The 15,184-nt window shown below is 53.3% G+C and overlaps 1 protein-coding gene across 1 annotated transcript in view; it reads right to left on the bottom strand.

Moving 5' to 3' along the window:
• ARHGAP26 (Rho GTPase activating protein 26) overlaps positions 1-15,184 on the bottom strand; it is a 153,227-nt gene that overhangs the window by 86,048 nt on the left and 51,995 nt on the right. Inside the window, exon 12 of the mRNA XM_082489744.1 lies at positions 1,695-1,731. Coding sequence (XP_082345870.1) covers positions 1,695-1,731 — 37 coding nt within the window. The remainder of the gene's footprint in view (positions 1-1,694; positions 1,732-15,184) is intronic.

The raw sequence follows: 15,184 nt of genomic DNA on the forward strand, positions 1-15,184 counted from the left end.
GGCAGAGAAGAGCCCAAGCGGTGCACCATCACCCTGCCCTGCCCCAAGGAAACCCTAAAGGGGCATTTAAGGAGCCCTGACCTGGGATCCACTGCACGCTCGGCAGCTGAAGACCGGGATCGTACAATACAAATAACCCTGGGAAAGTCACGGCCACACTTGACTCACACTCTTACCATCCCTAAAAGAGCCGCCGTTACTTTGCAGGATGACTCCAGCGTAAGTCACAGCCCCAGGAGAATATCTGGTGAACAGCACGTAACATGGGAAGGTCACAATTTGACAGGCGCTTCTTTCAGAAGCGGTAATTACTTCACCAATTGCTTCACAATCATTCCTTCCACCCCCATCCCCAATGTTTTCTTTGCTTTTGCATCACCCCTCAACAAAGTTTAGAAAATGGTGATTTTAACAAGTTTCTGGAGCCAAATCACCACGTACTGTCCTGGCAGAGCCAGAGGCTGTGCGCAGGGAACACAGAGCGGTGACGGAGCTGAGCAAGCCCTGCTGTCTCTGCCTCGAAAAACTCATTTTGCCCCTCTGTAAAATGGAGAAAAGATGGAGCTGTTCTACGCAGGCTTCCCATCCAGCTGGGGCGTGAGCCATACTGTCCTTCACCGGCGTGAGGCACAGCGTTTAACTCTGCGAGGATCATCGGGGTGGCACAAAGCCCGGTGGAATACATACGGGATGAGATGGACACGCGGCTGACGACACGGAGGACCAACAAGGAAGGGAGAAGCCACATCAGAGAGAGCAGAGAGGAGGAAGAGACTGTTCTGTGCAAGGGCTGGAAATGGGCGCGAGGAACATTATCTGTAAATTATACCCATTATTATGAGAAAAATGCTTCTACTCAAGACAAAAATGCCCTGTCTGAGGCAGCATAAAAATGAACTACTTACTAACCGTCAACCCGGGCTGGGCTCCCGTGTGACCGATGACTTTGGGGGAAGGAGGGAAGGGATCAGAGTTTTGAGTATTGAAATTACGGCAATTCAAACCTACTGGGAAATGGCTCAATTAAGGGTTTTCAAACACAGGCCATAAGAGCCAGGACCAGGTGCAACAGCTCCTCTAACAAGAAAAACAAGTGCTTTCTTGACTCAAGTCTTTGATTGCCCAAACTACAATAAAAACAGCTGGGTTTTTTTTAGGGGGTCTTGTTAACAATCCTGATTAGATGGGACCTCCCTACTCTTTATATTATTGCTCCTGTTCCCCTTTGGAAAAGGCCCATTCATCCTCCACATTCCGGTTCAGAAAGGGGAGCTGGTTGGTCCCGGATGCCACCTGCACTCGTTGGCTGCAGTAAGTGAAAGGACCGGTCCCGAGGCATGCCTGCACCCCCTGCACCACTGCTGCGGCCCGGGGACACCAGGGTGCAGAGCAGGCAGGAGGGGACGCACCCCAGAGTGCCAAGGGAATGGTTCAGCACCGCTCTCCATGGCCCCAAGTCCCACCACCAAGTTTCTGCACCAGTTCCCTGCCGGGTGGCAGATCCAGCTCCTCCCCAGGGCCACCCTGCAGTCCCCACAGCGAGCCCCGTCACCCCGCGCCCCTGGCCCAGGGGGGCACAGCACAGCCCGCTGTCCCCACCGCCCCAGCTCAGCCCCTCCTGCCGACCCCCCCAGTCTGCACACCGCACAGCACAGCCGCCTTCTCAGGGGTCTGCCTTGGAAAGAAATACTTACTGCCTTCGCTTTGGTTGTCCTTATTCGAGTTGTAGACCTGGAAAACACAAGAAGAAAATCTTATGAAGACCCTGGCTCCACCTGGGAAGGGACTGCTGACACGTCTGGTGTCACCCCAACTGGTGATGGCTGTCGGGAGGACCTGCCTTGACGTCCCCCAGCAGTGGGGTCCCCAAAGCCCACCACAGCCTACTGCATGCAAAACGTCAGGCTGCCACAGCTTTGGAGTTGTGTTAACATGACAACTCGGACAGTTCTCAAAACAAGAGAATGCAAGTGGGATGGACTAGGTAAAAACAGAAACTAAAGGGGCTTTTAAACAAAAGATGGGCATTCCTGTCCTCTCCTCTTCTCAAAGATGCACATAAAGGATATAAACTTCGAGCAAAGCAGACAATTCCCTTTATATCTTCCGAGCGCTACAGTAACATCTGGTAGGTGCAACTCAGGCAAGGAGCAGAAAGCCACCCTCACCCACAAGCACCACACAGCCTGCATGAACGAGCCAGGCAAAGAGCGAGAGAGGAAAAGAAATGTCATTAGAGAGGACTTGAAATGCAGAAGCATGAGGCAATGCATCCAGCGCTGCCCGCGACAGAGCCACCCTCTGGGCCAACGCTGGGGCCTCAGCCCAAGACTCTCCTCTCCTCAAACACCGGCGCTTCTCCTCCTGTCCCGGTCACTGCTACGGCTTGGCTACTCTAGATCAAAGTCATGTTTCAGTGGATACAATAAAAAGGGGAAAAACAATGGCAGAAGGTTTTAGTCACAGTTTGAGGATGACTTAAAAGCCCAGCGTAATGAAAACCGCGGCTGTAAGAGATCAGCCTTCAGACAGGTTGTATTTCTGTAGCTCAACTGAGTAAAATGTTTTAAAATAATCCTTCATCAACCTCAGAAACACATACACACACCCCGACGCTCCATCAGCATCACAAGCTGGAGCCGAGCGTGGCAGCATCCATTCAAACAGGAAAAAGGGGCTGTGTAGGCTGTGCACACCCTTCCTCTGCTGGGAACAAAGCCGGGAGCCCCCTTCCACCGCGGCGCAGCACGGGGAACCGATTCAATCACATGCTCCCTCCAGAAATAGCAAGCGGGGAAGGAAAGTTTCCAAAGGCGATGTTGATAGCAACACACAAGGCAGCAACGGCCAACGCATCCGAGGGGAGCGGGGAGGAGGAGAGGCTCTGATCTGCAAGCGGGCAGGCAAGCGCTCCTCCACCTTTCCCACCGCAGGCTCCTAATTAATGACGTTAACACCGGGGACAGAGATTCAGAAGCTGCCCCCGGGTGCGAGGGTCTGTGTGCTTCCAGCGGGGTCCCTGCCGGCGGGATTTCTCCCGAGAGCTCCAGCAGCAGCACGGGGCCGGGAAGCTGAGAGTATAGTGTCCTCAAAGGACCGGTGGCAGCGGCAGCTGGGCACGCACGCTGCTGACCACAGCAGACCTCACCACCGCGCTCACCCTGGCTGCCCCAACACCAGCCCAATATCCCCATTACCCGTACCAAAAACACCCCATAAAGAGGCTGTATGTGTCACACAGCCCATCGTCGTTAGGCCACTTAAACAGATGCCTTCCTTGGAGGTCATCAAAACACAGGCTGTTCCCGTGCTCTCCCACCCACCGGCCACGGTGCCAGGCTTGTGGGGAGCAACCAAAGCCACAGCTCCACGGACACCTCTGCGGTGGCAACACGGAGGCAAGCAGCTCTCGCCCCGCACGCCGGCTGCACGTGCCAGTCGGGGCAGGGGGCCGAACGAGGGAGCTTCGTCAGCATTACTCAACGGAATGAACCAGTCCGTTTGTCTCCTGCAGGTTTACCTTTAACGGAGGGGGACCTGTCCCTCGCTGCCACCTGCGGCACAGCCACAGCCGTGCTGGCACTAGCCACAGGGCAGCAGGACGGCTTGGGTCCGCTCCGCCACCCAGGACGCGTTTGGGGAGGTATAAATCTCACGGTGTAGCTCAAAACAGAGGGTTTGGGCAGAGAAATGTCCCCTCAACGCTAAATCCCCCTCTTCCTGGAAGGCTTCCCAAGGAGCACCTTCCTCTCCCCCTCCCAGGGCGCCGAGCTCTGCAACGCAGGACAAAGCAGAGATTTTCATTTGCAGGAGAAATCCATCATCTCACATCTGGAAACTGGGAGATGACTCAGCAGCAAAAGCAGCTGTAGTCAGCAAGTGAGTTTTCCTCCAGGAGCAGTGTTTATATCAGGAAAATAAAATAAGTGAAAAGAGGGAAGGAAACCAACAGCGGGCTCCTCCGCCGGTGGTGCCGCCTTGTAGCCCTGGCCACGAAGTCAGCCGTCCCCAAAGAAGTTTTTCTCTCCAACTTCAGTACCTCTGTTGGGGACCCACCGAAGGGACCAGGGACACGGCTGGAGGTAACTCTTATTCACAGGCCTGCAGGCGCACGGCACGTCCTCGGGATCCTACACAGACCTCAGGCCCCGGGCTCCGCCATCCTCGCCCCAGACATACAGGTTAACACTACGTACAAGAAAAGGGTGGCTCGGCTCTTACAGCCTTGCTTTGCGCTTCCAGCCGGGTTCCTGCCCAAGAAGCCCACCCATGAGCACCCGCTTTCACCCGGGGCTGCGCTCCCAGTCCGGCCACTGCCCGTGCTCAGCGCACACCAGTTCCTGTGCTCAGGATGCCAAAATATTTCCCAATTCTTCTGGGTCAGCCTAGGTTTCAGCCACTTGCTCTGGCACCTGATACCCTTCCTGGCACAGATTCGCTATCTGCTGTCCTTCTCCCCGTGGTTTCCTCGGCTGCCCAGGCCTAAAGGACCGGGCACGCAGCTCAAGTCATGGCGCACAGCACATCAGCTACAGGGGAAAATGTGTCTGCCTGCATATTCGCTCTTCCAGTTCGGCTACATGAAACAATAGAGAGGTTGTTAATCATCAGAGACTGTTCTTTAAAAAAAAAAAAAAAAGGAAAAGGACAGACAAGGAAACACAATATGCTTATGCCATTAATTGCAAAGTATGCACACAGTGAAAAGGAAATTTCATGCAGAGGTCAACTATGCAACCATAAAACAAGGAGATACTGTCATCCTACATCCATCTTATTCAGGACAAACCTTTTATCCGTTGTCAGTGTGTTAATCCATTAACAACACTCTACAGCATCAGGGTTTTAACCAAGCCACAATTCTGTAGTATCATTTCCTTTTCCAAGAAAAACACTACTTTTTAAAAGAAATCCTTTTCCTATACTGCCTCAAGCCTTTTGAAGAGAGAGATCTTTTCAGGATGAGAGAAGGTTTCCAAGTTTGAAGAAAGGTCTGCTGCGTAAGAGGTCCAAGAGCGAAGCTCCTCCAGTGCCCTAAGGGCCGTCATCTGCCCCGCTGTCAAAACCGTGACCGTAGTGCACCCGACTGGGCTGGCCCAGCCCGCGGGGACCCCTCCGGGTCCTGGCCCGGCAAAGGGCTTTCCTGCCCAGCGTGGCTTTACAGATATTAATATTCCACTCTTTCCAAAATGGCTTTGATAATATGCAGGGCTTAGAGCACAAGGATGTATTTTAAGATTAAGCCTCATATGCCAGTCCGCTGATGGACCATCCTTCCTCCCCGCGAAAGGGGGCTGAATTTTAAAGAGGTTCTTACTGTTGCTCATCAGACCCAAGTCTCCACTGATTACTGACAAAAATAACGTTACAGATTGTTCAGACAGGAGCGTGTTTGCCCTGCGCCTTCCTCCTTGTAACTCCACTGCACTCTTACACTCTCAATTCATCTTTATAGCACTGCAGAAAATTATAAATCCAACCGCTTCTGCCAAGGGACGGCGGCAATGGAGGCTCTACGCTGCGTGGTGCTCCCCACACACTGCGGGCTCCCTCAGCCACCTGATACTGGTCAACAAGCTCTGCCAGCCAGTCCAGAACAGAAAAACTCGACATACGGAAAAACCCAGCATGGCTGGGGAGACCTCCAGTAACCCCCATAGCTACTGGGTTGCTGGAGCTGTGTTCAGACAACAAAGATCTTTGAAGCTCTCCATACAGAGCTGTGAAACCACTCTTGACCTCCCAGGTCTGCCCAGCAGCCTGAGCCCACCGCGGTCCACACTCCTTGGGCAGAAGGCGCAGTCCGTGGATGCAGCCAGTGTGGAGACCACAGCTGTTTCTCCTTCGCCACGTCTGAATCCAGCACAGGTAACCATCCCACCGCGGCCTGCCAGCCACACAAGGCCTTTGGCTGCATCTCATAGAATCACAGAATGGAATCACCGAACCATAGAATACTTTGGGTTGGAAAGGACCTTTAAAGGCCATCCAGTCCAACCCCCCTGCCATGAGCAGGGACATCTTCAAGTAGATCAGGTCGCTCAGAGCCCCGTCCGACCCGGCCTTGAACACCTCCAGGGATGGGGCAGCCACAGCTGCTCGGGGCACCCTGCGCCAGGGGTTCACCACCCTCGGTGTAAAACACTTCTTCCTTATATCTAGTCTAAATCTCCCCTCTTTTAGTTTAAAGCCATTCCCCCTCATCCCATCGCACCCCTCCCTGACCCAGAGTCCCTCCCCAGCTCTCCTGGAGCCCCTTTAGGCACTGGAAGGGACTCTGAGGTCTCCCCGGAGCCTTCTCTTCTCCAGGCTGACCCCCCACCTCTCCCAGCCTGTCCTCCCAGCAGAGGGGCTCCAGCCCTCCCAGCATCTCCGGGGCCTCCTCTGGCCCCGCTCCGACAGCTCCGGGGCCTTCTGCTGTGGGGACCCCCCGAGCTGGAGGCAGCGCTGCGGGGGGGTCTCCCCAGAGCAGAGCAGAGCGCAGCAGAGGGGCACAATCCCCTCCCTCGTCGTCATCTCCCAGGCAGGGGACCAAAGGGACAGTGAGCACACAGAGGGGGAAACACCTCCCTTGGTTGTGTAAAGGACTAAAAACATTTCCTCATAGGATTTGTATGGCAAAGGACAAATCAGTCATGAAGCAGTTGTGAGATGTCCACGCAATGCTCTCTGCCCTAGCCCAGGCTCGCTGCCTGCAGCACGCAGATGGGCATCGTCGGGGGCATAGGCTGCACGGGGGCTCAGGGGCGCTGGTGTGCCCAGGGCAGATGCACGGCCCTGAGACCCACGGCTGCTGCCATGTCTGCCCCGGCAGAAGTGCTGGGAGAGACGGGCGCCAGGCTGGGAGCACACAGCCTTCAAAGACCTCTTCCAAACGGCTACCAAGTGCTGGACTTGAAGAGAGGCAGGTATCACAGCATTCCAGACTGGTGGGGGCTGGGAGGGCCCTCTGGAGCTCCCCCAGCGCCACCCCCCGCCAGAGCAGGGCCACCTCCGGCAGTGGCACAGGACACCTCCAGGCGGGTTTGGAATGGCTCCAGAGGGGGAGACTCCCCCCCTCTCTGGGCAGCTGTGCCAGTGCTCTGCCGCCCCCACAGGAGAGAAGTCCCTCCTCAGGTTCAGGTGGGACTTCCTATGGTCACGTTTGTGCCCGTTCCCTCTTGTCCTGTCACTGGGCACCACTGCACACAGACCGTTCCCACCCCCGGCACCCGCCCTTGAAGGAGTGATAAGCGTTGATAAGATCCCCCTCAGCCTTCTCTTCTCCAGACTGAACAGCCCCACGGCCCTCAGCCTCTCCTCAGCAGAGAGATGCTCCAGTCCCCTCCTCATCTTTGTAGCCCTTTGCTGGACCCTCTCCAGCAGTTCCCGGTCCTTCTTGACCCGGGGAGCCCCGAACTGGACACAGCGCTCCAGATGTGGCCCCCCCAGGGCAGAGCAGAGGGGGGGGATGACCCCCCTCGAGGAGATTATATTTCTTTCCCGCTCCCCAAATCCTCTCTCTTGCACGTCTGCGCCCAATTCCTGCGCTCAGGTTTGCTGCAGGCTCTCTCGCCACGGCCGCGCGGGTGAGCGCGGCGTGCCGGCTCTGCGCGAGGTGCGGTGCCGAGGCAGCGGGCTCTGGCGCTTGTGCCAGCCCAGTGCGAAGGGCCAGCGCGGTTACACGTCACAGGGCCACAGCGTTTAGCAGACAGCACGTCGGAGGTGTGCTGAGAACAGGAAGGGGACAGACAGGCACATGGCCCAGGAGACAGACGGATGATAAAACACCTTAACATAGGTGCATTTGTATATGCACACACACCACCTTCCTGCTGTTGACACACTCTGGGGAAAACAGACCTAAACCCAGAAAGCTTCTCATGAAGTAAAAAGCTTCTTTCACTTGTCAGTATTAGTCACTGACAAAGGGGAGGAAATTGGAGAGCAGAAAGCCTTTGCTGAGAGGTGAAGGGCCCGTGTCCCACATACCGCCTGTGGGAGCTGGCTCAGTTATCAAACTCACAAAACTGGGACTGGTGACTAACCTGGAGACAAGTCCCTACCCTGCAGCACCGCAGCCGTTTTCACACCACGCTCTCCCTAATTATGCCCACTTGATTGTATCTGCAGTGCCAAAATATCTTTACTAGGAAGTTTCAGAAGTGATATGTATAGAAAATATATATATTTACCCAGTACAAAATTTGCAGACCTTGATGCCTTGAACTTAGTTCTCTAAATTCATACTGGAGATGGTCAAATTCCCTGAACAAAACCAGAGCGTACCTGTTTTAGCGGAAGCTATTGGTGCGTCATTTCTGCAGAATCACTGCCGTTTGGAGGCTTAAAACAATGCCTTCACACTCTATTATTGAAAAATACGAGATTCATCTGTAAGTAATCCAGAAGCATATATTTTATAAGAGCCCAACAGAAATTGCAATTCATCATTACTCTGAAATTTTCCTGCAAAGCTTAAATTTCTCCCCCAACCAACACCAAACCGCCCCGCTCCACGATTCATGTCTCCAGCATCACACGGACCAAAGGATGGGCAGAAGCAGCAACGCAGAGAGCACTGTACCCACTCCGTTCCCGCCTCAAACTTCAGCTCTGTCATTACTATATACAAATACTTAAGCTGTGGATTTTCATAATCAAAAATCCTCCAACAGCCACCATCCGCAGCCTGAAATACTTCTACAGCCACCGCTCATGGCCTGGTGCCCTCTTCTGCTGCTGCACAGATACACCAAGAAGAATCCAATCTACCAGTTTCTCAACCTGATGCTAAACAAATCGCAGACATGAGCGTGCAAAGAGCAAACAGGTATGTGGGTTGGCTGGGATGAAACTGGATTGTGGGAAAAGAAAAGGAAAAGGAAGTAGCTGGGGTTTGGATGGGGAACTAAGAAAAGATGATGTTGAGTAATTTTAGGTTTATTTCCTCATTTCAGGGTTCACACTGGCTGCCCGTGATGTCTATTAACCTCCACAGTAAATTAATTGTGCTTTCATACAGCATCTGTATGTGTGAGCACATCCTTTCTATGAAAATATTTATTCATTATTATTATTTAAAATTTAAATTAAATTAAAAATGGCCCGACCTAAGCTGTATCCCTCGGAGGCTGCAGTGTTCAGCACAGTTCCCAAAATCTTTCAAGTTCCAACATCAGCACGAAATTCTGCCCAAATGCCTAAAACCTAGAGGAAAGAACTGTCTAGCTTCTCAGAGGCGGGAGGTGGCCGTGATTTCCAGAACGCCTGAACCGACACCAGCAGTCCTCTTTTGCAGCCACAGAGAGAGGGATCACAATTTGAGAAGGAACCCACCATTCCCATCTCCCAGTCCATGCCCTGCCATGGAAGATTCCACCTTACGCTCTTTCTACTGGTGCCAGGACCTACCCTTCAACCCAGACTTTCCATTTAGACTGAAACTACTGTCAAAACGGGCCAGTCCTGCCAGATTTCCTCAGTCTCCCTGGAGGAGCGCGGTGTTTGTAAAGCCCTGAGCAATAGGAGGAAATGCTGCAGTGTTATGCAATTTCCTTGTGATTCATATTCAGAAATCCTCAAAACAACCATGAACAAGTTTTTCAACTTTCAGCTCAGAAGATGCAGAAGCCAAAAGAGTATAAATAGAAATCATTATATTCCCTCAGAACTGGTAGTCCAACTGGCTTGCCAGCCACCCGGGACAGGCTGTGAAGGCATGGGCAGGAGGAGCGCAGGCATTTTACACGGGTGTTTTGCAACTTTTTTATAAAGGAAAAAGGAAAAAGGGGTGACCACCAGCATGCAGACTGGAGCGCGGCCACTGCGACGGCCGCAGACGGTGCGAGGAGGGGTGCTGCCTGCAGCACCCTGAAGCTGCAAAGCAGCCGCTGCAGGAGGGCTCGCTCAGCCCAGCAGCGGGACCCGCATGCTGGGACCCTCGGACATCCCTTTTGCCACCCGTTCAGTTGCCCTACATGAGACACCAGAAGATCCACTTGGAACAAGGCTTTTCTCTTAACCTCCTTCTCCCTTGGACACCGACGATGTCCCTGAGCACTTCCCCACAGTCCAGATCCTGTGGTACTCGTCCCCTTCAGCGCACAACAGAAACGCATCAAGATCAGTCCCGGAGAATTAATTTCCAATCCTACGCAAGGAGTTGGAAGCCTGAGAAGCAGCAACCATTAAGGATAAGTTTATGAAAATTATCCTGCAATGCCCAGACAAAAATCCCTTTGGGATGAAAGGGTGGATTTAGAATAGATATCAGGAAAAGATTTTTTACTCTAAGGGCGGTGACCCCCTGGCACAGGGTGCCCCGAGCAGCTGTGGCTGCCCCATCCCTGGAGGTGGTCAAGGCCGGGTTGGACGAGGCTGGGAGCGACCTGGGCTGGGGGGAGGTGTCCCTGCCCAGGGCAGGGGGGTTGGAATTCGATGATCTTCAAGGTCCCTTCCAACCTAAACCATTCGATGCTTCCATGATTCTATGATTGTATGATGCTGCACAGTGCTCAGGTGCTCTTAGGAGAGGCCAGAGACGACTAACTCTTGCAGTCACTTATAGCTTTGGCAGCACACAAAGATCCCCTCTGATGAACTGTAGTGAAGGTGCTGTAAATGGTGATAAACAGGCTTTGCATGAAGATCTTGGGAAATTCAAAGTGACTTCAAGAGAGCAAAACTTCAGTGAATTATTGAGCACATTCAGTTTAAAAGATAAAAAGGCATTATTTTGTTTCTACTGTTTTTACCGCCAAATGCTCCATTATTTCCACAGCAATTCAAGAGAAAAAGAAAGTGAAGAAATAGCATTCTCAAGCCTAATTTTAGCAGATACGGGTGGCACATTTGCTCTGACTGCGAAGACTATGCGCAGTCACCTCCTCACACCGCTGTCGGGCACAAGCGCTGTCAGGGACTTCTGAGAAAGGCCAATCTGTGGATTACCCATTTCTTCTGGCCAGGCACGTTAGTCCTCACTTTTTTTTTTTTTTTCTTTTCATGTGGCTATTACTGCATTTCTGTCTTTTCCATGTTTTTGCCAAAACCGGCCTTCATGAAGACAGGCAGCCTACAGTGCTCCCTACCTCCCCCGCTCGCTCACACACCTTCCCCTGGGAGTGACGCCGGAGAAGCCGGCTCCTCGGCTTTGCTTTCCTCTGCCACAGGAGGACAGTGGGGAGAGGCGATGCCCTGCAGACGCACGGGGAGCCCCAGAAGTTGCTCTGAAAACCCGACACTCCCCAGGCAAGCGTTTCCCTTGCCAGGAACACTGTGCATCGTTGTGCTGCCCTTGCTCTCCCAGTGATGCTCCCGCCGTGCCGTTTCACGTGCCCTTGTACAGGCAGGCAGGGACGCCAGCAGGTACCAGTCCCAAAGCACACCAAATGCCCTGTGTCCTCATGCCTGTGTGTCCGTGGGAGGTCGTGATGGCCCCACTCAGCTCCGTGGGCAGCAGCACGACACTGTGGTCTCACAGCTGGCTTCGGTTTATCTAACACCATCCTGCAGCCAAAGGGAACCATCTCGCCCTCGGCACGCTCGCAGCCACGCTCTCCCACTGCCGCTAGCAAAGACAGCGCGAGCGCCTACACAGCTGCACAGGTCACCGATCCCGCTGGAAATTAATCTAGCAAGCCAGTTATTAGCATTATTATTACTTGACAATCTGCAGCCAGGTCAGGTTCACAGCACGGGCACACAAACACTTGGTCCAGCACCAGAGAAAGACAGAATGAAGAGTTGAGGCTGGAGAGGCGGGTAGATGCCCCACTGCCCACAGCTGCCCAGATGTGGGTCGAAGAGTGCATGGAAGCACCTCTCCACCCCTGCTGTCCCACCCAAAACCTGCCTGCTGACACCCAGGTCTGTATGTGATGAGGTGCAACAGCAGAACCCCCCAGAAAAGCAGGGACTATTGGCTTGGCTGCAGGTTCCCAGCACCCTGCTCAGCCCCGTCCCCGCAGAGAGCCGTCTCCCGCAGCGCGCGCAGGAATGCCCAGAGCTGGGCCAGAGCCTCCGGGCGCCTGGTGCTCCCTGCGTGAGATGGGGGGGGGCAAGCCTGGGGAGGGGAGCACACCATACACCCTGCCCCTGCAGCGACAGGCAGGGGGGGAAAGGAAGGAAGGAAAGAAGAAAGAAAAAGAGAAGAGCGAGATGGGCACAGGTCCATAGCACGCCAGGCAGGATCCTCTGCACCTGACGCCCGAGCAAGCTTGGCACACCGGCGCAGAGCTGCTATGTTGGGACACAGCCCAGTAGCAGGATGCCAGCAAAGCGCAGAGCAGGAAGGCTCATGTACAAAAAAGCATATTTCCTTGTTAAAAGCAGGACACCTGGCAACCTTGATGAAATCAGCCCTTGTTTCTGGCTCTGCCTTATCAACCCTGTTCTATTTTTGTCCGAGAGCCAGGTTTTCATACTACAAGCAGGGTTTTCAGAGCTGGGCTACACTGTGTTGTGGCTAGAAATAACCTTCCTTGCTCTCTGAGCCAGAACGATATAGATAGGAGCAAGATCTTTCCCAGCCCACATCCCTGCAAACCTCCCTGCAGGGGGAGGGGAGGGAAAAATATGCCTCGCTTCCCAAGTGAAAGACTTGGCAGGGCGGCAGAAACCCGCTGCGAAATGCTGGTTTATGTCATTCAAACGAGGGCTGTTCATTTGGAAGAGGGTGGCCCAGGGTCCCTGGCAGCTCCTTCCTTCCTTCCTTCCTTCCCTCCCTCCCAACCTACTGTTCAGCGCTGAACTAATGCATTGCAGTCGGAGCCACCCCCCACCTCCCTTCTTTTCCTCTTTCTTCCACCAGAAATTTCAGCTCAGACCTTACACCAATGCCTGAGCCTGATTAAAAGGAAAAACAATATCTATCAAAAGTGAAGCATCTGGGGGCTTGAATCCTCTACACGGGTCCTGCTCTTCGGTCTCTCCAAGCTGAACTAAATGATGGTTCTAATTAAAAACAAGCCCATGTTTTATTACAAGTGCAGGCATTCCCAAGAGCCTCCAAATCCGAAGCCGACCGGGCTGCCCGCCAGCCATCTGGGCTGCTTAGCTCAGCGCACTTACATAACCCGCCGCCTTCGTCACCTAAGGGAAAAATTACCTGGGTCAAACTAAGGAAAAAATTACCTGGGTCAAACTATCAACCTATCATGTCTAAATGTTCAAAGGAAATCAAGCAGCAGACAGTTTGGGGGGAAAAAATAAAGAGGTAGGCGGAAGCGACAGGGAACAAAGCATGTTAGATACACAGCAGTCTCCAGAATAATGTAACTAAAGGTCAACTGGTTTAGAAAAATACATTTTTGGAATAACTAAAGCGCTTAAAGTTTCACAAAGCAGCATTTTTAAGCAGGTCCAGCAGAGCACATATGTTCAGACCGCTCAAGTGACTGATTAAAAGTGAGAACTTCTACTAGTTTAACAGCTTCCCGTAAGTTTTCTAGGATGCTTGAGCAACAACTCACACATCCTCCTCTGCCAGCTATCTGCGCTGGAGTCCAGCCAGCTTCTCGCTCTCCCTCTCTCCCGCAAGCACACACGCCCTTCCTCCTTTCAACGTCTGCTGACGAACAAGGAGTCTGAACGCATCAAAACCAACCTAATTTTAAATGACAGTGTCATCTTTATTTTTAAAATAACTGTAACACAGACATGCCACGCGTTCCTCCTCTGTGAAAAGAGGTTTTACACTGCCCAGTTATTCTGAACAATAGCTGGTGGTTTAATGCCAAGACTGCAACATCTTTGAGGCGAGACCACTTTCAGTCCTCGGTTCGCAGAGCCGCTGGTGGGGGACACGCTGAGTCGGCCGCGGGGTCAGGTGTGCCGGCAGCGCAGAGCACCGCGGGGACCCCCAGGCTCTGGGAAGGTCAGCAGAAAGGGGACCAGAATCCCACCCTCGCCAACGCTGCCCTCCGCACCCGGGGAGACCTCTGCGAAGCCCGGGGGGCTGCAGAGCTGGTGTCTCGGAGCAGTCCTGGGATGCAGCGCAGGGCTTGCAGTGCCCCTTCGCCTCCCTGGTCCTGCGCACCAGCCCAACGGAGACTTAAATGATCTCAGCGCCCCTCTCCAAAACTGCAGCAGAACATTTACCCCTTTCCAGACACGACCTGAAATTCCACAATGCCAATAAACTCCCTGGGAAACTACTCACCCCCAGCACGTACGCAACACTCGCGAGGAGCATTTCTACCACGTGGCATCCAACAGACCCTGGTTCAGAGACAGCGTGGGGCACGTCCACGCTGCCGCAGCCTGAGCCCAGCGCAGAAGCCGTTTTTCTCGGCAGTGTGCCTGCTCCTGCCAGAGCCCAGCCCGGCTCCTCGGCTCTGCACGGGCACGGCGCTGCGGGGGGTCTGCCAGGGACAACAAAGCAAGGGTGGCATGGGAGAGAGACCAGAAGTACAGAAATAAGGTGGTTAAAATGTTTGGGGTCTCACAGGGCAGACTTTCTTCTGATGCTGCAGCTAGAAGAAGGAAAAAGCCGGGGTCAGGGACCGTGGTGCAACTGTAGCAGGACAGTAAATCACTACCTACAATGAAATGCTAGGACCGATAAAGGAAGAAATAAAGAAAGAGGCTACTTTTGAAACTAGTTGTACAATGAACCATTTACTTTAATTTTTAATTTAGAGTAGAAAAAAATACTCTAATAGCCTATAGAAATTGGCAGAGAAGTTTGTTCTACTAACACGGAGCTAGTCTCTGAATTTCTGCATGTACCTTGAATTGTCTGCTCCAATAACACTCAGCAGAGGTGAAATAAGAGCAGAGAGAAAAGGAAAGCCAACGTACTCTCTTTGGTCCTTCACTGCAGTCGAGGGCTTTGTGCCTCCCCACAGAGGCCGCCAGCACAGCTGGACAGATGCCGCCAGAGGGGGGACAGCCGGGTTCTCACCAAAGCAGTGTAACGAAATCACTTGATGCAACCACTCCACAACTTTTTCTTAAGCTGTTTTCGCCTGTCCGGGCCCAGACTTACAGACAAGTTACCACATGTCAGCTGATCTATCCTGTTCGCACACACACTGCGCTCGTCGCCAGCACGCTGCAATTCAAATTCGATTAACCATCTTTCCCCGGGGACTCTGCAAACTCAAACCACCTCTCACCACCACGCTCACCTCCTGGCCTGAACCAAACGGAAAGAAAAACACGCTGTGCCGCAGCGGCGTCGGTGGGTATGCCACACAGA

This window comes from Vanellus vanellus, assembly GCF_965231255.1.
Source record: "Vanellus vanellus genome assembly, chromosome: 13".
Lineage (NCBI taxonomy): Eukaryota > Metazoa > Chordata > Aves > Charadriiformes > Charadriidae > Vanellus > Vanellus vanellus.